Source organism: Amblyomma maculatum, chromosome 1 (assembly GCF_055883805.1).
Source record: "Amblyomma maculatum isolate TAMU_Amacu chromosome 1, ASM5588380v1, whole genome shotgun sequence".
NCBI lineage: Eukaryota > Metazoa > Arthropoda > Arachnida > Ixodida > Ixodidae > Amblyomma > Amblyomma maculatum.
The window spans coordinates 327,586,164-327,591,379 of record NC_139344.1 but is presented as its reverse complement, the minus strand read 5'-3'; the positions used below and the strand labels follow the sequence as shown (position 1 = coordinate 327,591,379).

Below are 5,216 nucleotides of genomic sequence, written 5' to 3'. Positions count from 1 at the left end.
ACTCGATTAGCATCTAAGAAGAGACACGACGACGAGATGCTAATTGCCGCCGAAGGCCCTGACGCCCCGTCGCTTTCAGCTATGCATTGCTGACAGCTCTCCAGTCGTGCATGCGACTTCACGCTACTCTCGGTCCTTTCTTCGCCCGCATGTTTGTTCCCAGTTCGAAAATGAGCTAGCTCGCTGGTATGTGAATGCGCGCGCGCAGCGATCGGGTCGCCAGAGCACCCAACTCGATCGTGCTTATCCCGTGATTGTCTTGTTAAGTGAATCTAATCAATGTCTGGCCGCGCCGGTTTTTTGCATCTCCAACTAGAAGGAGTCGGCGCTACGCAAGGTCTTGGAAATAGAAGTGATATCCCGAGAAGAAAGAACCTGTTTAGAGGTTTTATATAACGAAACAAAGAGAAGCAATTGGAGAACCTTGAAATCCTGTTTATTTTTAACTGTTGCGATTAATTCTTATTTTTATAAAAAGAATTCACGTTTTGATGTAGAAAAATACAACACTATTCGGAAAATTATCTACCATTGATAGAAGGTTTTGAAAACAGAAGTGATCCTGGGAAGAAAAGAACCTAGTTAGAAGTTTTATACCCCACAACAAAAAGAAGTAGTTAGAAACACCAGTTTTTAACTACTCTGATTAATTATCGCGCTCATAAAAAAAAATCACATTTCGATTTTACCAAAGTACAGCACTGTTCGCAAAATATTAGAACAACAAGCTAACGCTTTTTTCCACAGGAGTGACAACTTGTAAAAGACACTAGCAAAACCCCGTCTTGTACATTATGCGGTATGTTAGAATTTATCGCTCACAGCCGCAGGTCACATTCTCTTCCTTTGTCAGGGCAAAGAAACGGCATTTTTTCTTGGGATTCATATACGAGCCCGTTCCGCATTGGAAAGCTTCGGCAAAGGGTCGGAAATTCCGAAGCGGTATATTACACATATCCTCAGCTTCGTCGTCGGTTTTGGGCGCACACAACACATGGCAGTAAGTGAGGAAGAAGATCTGATCACTGCTGAAGTCTTCGAGTCCGTGCAGTCTATAGTCGTGGAGCTTCGAGTATTTGAACACAGCAGCGCTGTACGCTTGGTATGCAGTTTCCAGTCCAGAGATGTGAGTGAAATACTCGAAAGACGGATATCGGTCACCAGTGGCATTGCAAAGCAGCTTCTTTCGGTACTCGGGAGACTCTTCGGAAAATGAATGAACGTAATATTTTCCCCTTGTATCCAGTGACCGTCCGGTAGAGTCATACATCTTGGCTATTTCTTTGGCATAGAGTGAACCCAGTCCTCCATACTTCATTGCGAACATTTCTACGTCGTAATAAACTGGCGCATTGAGGGCAGCCATATCGATGTAGGCCTCATTGAGGAAATACCTGTACAGGAGAAGACCAGACTCGCCAAAGATTTGCTTCGAATAAATATCCTCAAAGTGTGAGCGATTTACGAGCCGTCGGAGTGCTGTGGCGGTTTCAATTAAGTTAGCCATAAATGGTTTGTTCATGTTTGGGAAAGAACTGTATAGCGCAGTGCTAACAGAGCTGTTGAAGAATGCGTCACCTGGCCAGAGTGCCGTCTTGAGAGCTTCAGCCTTTTCCAAAACTAGTTGCTTTGAAGTTATATCAATCCACGATGCTCGTCCCACGATCAGAGCCCACGTCGCACGGATGTGTTCAAGGAACGCGCTGACATTTTCTCTCTTCTGTAGCGGAAACTGCTCTTGAATGTATTGTTGAATGCTGAGGGGTCCCAGTAACAAATCTGTTTGCAACAAACAGTCGTGCTGGGACCGCGATGATGCGATGTCGACTCCGCGCTGCCCTGATTCAGGAACCGTGAGGCTGAGGTACGTCTCAATCACAATCCAAGAGAACACTTCCGTCAATGAGTCAAGGCTGGGCGCGTCGAAAAGTCTGCCGATATTAATCAACATGTCAATGTCCCGAGCAATGATAACATCGTCTTTCCGTAATTTCAGTTCAGGGGCGAAGTGCCTGTTAATTAGCTCCAACCAGAGACCCTTCGGAAGCTTCGGCGTCAATCCATCGAGATCGGAGAATCCCGCTGCCATGTCGATCGGCTTGCTCCCGTCACTAACATTAGAAATGGCCGTCCGCATATCTGCCACCGTCTGGTTCCACTCATCCCAGTGATGCGGTAGCCACGCATCGAGAATTACGGCGTGCTGACTAACACGTGATGCCAGGTCTTCTAACTCGAGAAACGCACGCCACGGACCAGGAACATGCTTAATGATCAATGTCCACTGGCCCTTAGTAAACCCCGACCTCGGGCGAATGCTTAGAAGCCCCGTGAGCCAGTTGATGGCCAAGTCCAGCAGAAGGTCTAAAGGGTGTCTTCGTGCTCTGCGCTCTGACTGAGAGAGACTGCGTAGCTGAATCAGCCCAACAGTGGTTGCCCACTTCTTGAGCAAGTCCAAGTTGGACTCGACGTCGCTGGTGGCCTCGACACACGACTTGAAGAGCTTTGTCGCTTTCGTCGCCATCCTTGAACCGGATCGAAGCTCGGCAAGGGCAATTCCTTCGGCTGCATTGACCAGATCGTCCATGCGCCGATGTTTCTCGCGCACAGCCCAAGCTCCGCACACGAAATCGTAGAAGTTATCACAGGGGCGAGCTGAAGAGTTCCACGCCCTTTTGATTTCGTCAGCGTGGTATAAGCAGTCACTGTCAGTGCAAATCTCAGCACGGTCGTCTATCACCGCCCTGGGCTTTACTGTGGTGTTCCAGGCGGTAACGAATATGATGATGACCATAACTACGAAGGCGATCACAGGTATCTTCAGTAGCGGCGCTAAGTTTACATATTTTTCGATATTTTGCAGACTTGCTGTCTCGTCTTCGTCCTGCAAGAATTGAAAGAAGAACAAAAATGGGCTTTTTATTTTGTACTATTAGGAGGTATCTCTAGCAAAAATTTCGAAAGACAATCTGCACCCAGTCAGCGCACAGTCAAGGGGTATGCATTGTCGTGTTCGTTAAAGGTGAAAACAGAAACCACCCAAAGTTAGGCGACGAACTCTCACTGGCATCCGTCAATTTTATTGGAAGTTGAAAAACATCTTTCTGTTCGCGCACCTTTATCCTTGATTGTTAAATGCCGAGGAAAGGATAAACCCGATTATTAAGAACTGTGAAACTTGGTATTAACCATTTAGTGCCTATTGTCGCGAATTCGCGTCGTGTTGTCTGAACAATGCTTCCTCATTATGCATGCTCAATAATAATTAATTCTCGCATATAAATTTTGATGTCAGCATGTTTCGCAGCATCCAGCTCATCATCCAACGATTTTGCGTCTCTCGTATTCTTTTAAACCTCTTTCGAGAAAAATTGAAGTTAAGTCATTTGTTGAATAAGGAACTACCTTACTGCCTCTAGACCTTCCAGTTGGTTCATTGGCACTGCCTTGTATCGCAAAACTGGGTACATTGCTGAGTAGAATGGGCCATGCTAATTCTTGCTGATCGGCAACATGTCGATCTGCTAAATCTTACCGGCGTTAACGAAGAAAAAACACTTGGTGTTGGCATTTGCATGCCGGTATAAGTTGGCTACCATAAAGCTGTCGAAAAAGAAAATCTACAGAACCACGTAATAATACAAAATGGTTCGTAGTTTTGTCGTAACAACATACTTTTCTGTAGTTGTGCAGCAATTTTTTTAGTTGTGGTTCTTTCTTTCTACAGCACTTTTCTGTTGTCTGTAGTTCTGTAGAACTTTTCTGTGGTAACTGCTCGAACTTCTGATGCTACTACAAAAGCTTTTGTGGTCACAGCAGGTTTCCACTCAAAAACCGTAAAGAAATTTTGTTGTGATGACAAAGTTTTCTGCGTTTTTTTATACTTCGGCTGGTGATGAGAGGCGATTGTTTTTTTTTTTTTTCTTTGACACCTGCATGACCTTGGTGCTGTAGTGTTACTGCGTACAATGGGTACATGCAGCCTGAGTCCACAAACTATGAAGCTCAATAAAACCCAGTGCTCGCATTTTGCGCCTAGATCTCTCTACCACTCGTTTTGTTTGCCCTATGTTCAAAGGGTGCAGACAAATTTTTGAGCGCCTGTTTCTTTTTTCTACTTTATAGAGGCTTGAAAAGCTAGCAACCATCAAAATAAAGTTGTCATTATTAGCCAGGTCACTGCGTGACTATTTAATTACAACCAATTTTCAGCCTGCACTCGAACAAATGTGTGTGAAATTTCAGGCATTCTTCAAGAAAATTTTTGTCCGTACTGAGAATATATGTTACACGGAATTTACCAAAATACGCTAGTTAAAAAAATGCAGTAATTCTCCGTACTCCACTGAAACCTTCCTCTTATTTTGCGCCAAGTCCATGACGTCATGGTCAACCTCTTAACCTTGACCACCACATTTCTACTGACGTCGGCGTTGCCGGCAAGTACAGGTTGTTTTATATGGGTTATTCGCAGGTGGCTCTAGAACGGTAGTTGCAATCATTCCCCAAGCAGCAGGATGTAACACGCCAAAGTGCCTCCGAAGGGACAGATATGGTGCAAGACGGCCGGAGTTGAAACCTAGTCGGGAGCACGGCGCAGGGGCGTTCCCTGTTTCGTCGACTATATATAGCATAGTGGCGCCTGGTTACATTCGTCACTACGGAGTGGGGGAGGGTTGGAGTGGCGGAGACAAGCGAAAGGTTCATCGCCTGAGAATAACTGAGCGTAAGGTGCCGAGGTCGATTCTTGGTACAAATAAATGGCCTAGCTTCTTCAGGGTCTTCAAACGGCGGACAGCTTCGTGCCACGTAGACGATGGGTTCGCAGCTCATGCAATACACGAGTGCTCTGTTTTTGTTGTTTTATTGCGGTTGTCTTATTTTTGTAATGGTACGTGCTGTAGGAAAGAGGGAGGCAATAGTTCTCTGGGACGGAATTTGGTGGGAAAGCGAAAGATTGTGTCTGCGTCGTATCTGGAGAGTTGTTGTGTTTACTGGCTTTACTTAGTTTTTGCATGGATGAAAACTAGAAAGTAATTTAAAAGTAATTGAATGACTCAGCAGATCGAAGTAATCGTAATGTAATTTCATTGATTTGTGGGAGTAAATTTTATTGATTTGTGGGAGTAGTAATTAGACGTATAATTTATCTCTATTTCTGTAATCATCAGCAAGGTAATTAGTAACGTAACGTAATTAATTTTCAAACGTCATTT

General features: G+C 44.8%; 1 protein-coding gene across 1 annotated transcript; it reads right to left on the bottom strand.

Moving 5' to 3' along the window:
* Positions 1–811: 811 nt before the first annotated feature.
* Positions 812–1,522, bottom strand: LOC146207375 (neprilysin-1-like). Its single transcript, XM_084576605.1, has one exon. The coding sequence runs from the start codon at positions 1,520–1,522 to the stop codon at positions 812–814; it is 711 nt and encodes a 236-aa protein (XP_084432731.1).
* Positions 1,523–5,216: the final 3,694 nt, after the last annotated feature.

What these genes read in the sequence shown, in the direction of transcription:
- LOC146207375 (XM_084576605.1), bottom strand. Translation starts at nt 1,522, where the DNA reads ATGAACAAACCATTTATGGCTAACTTAATTGAAACCGCCACAGCACTC.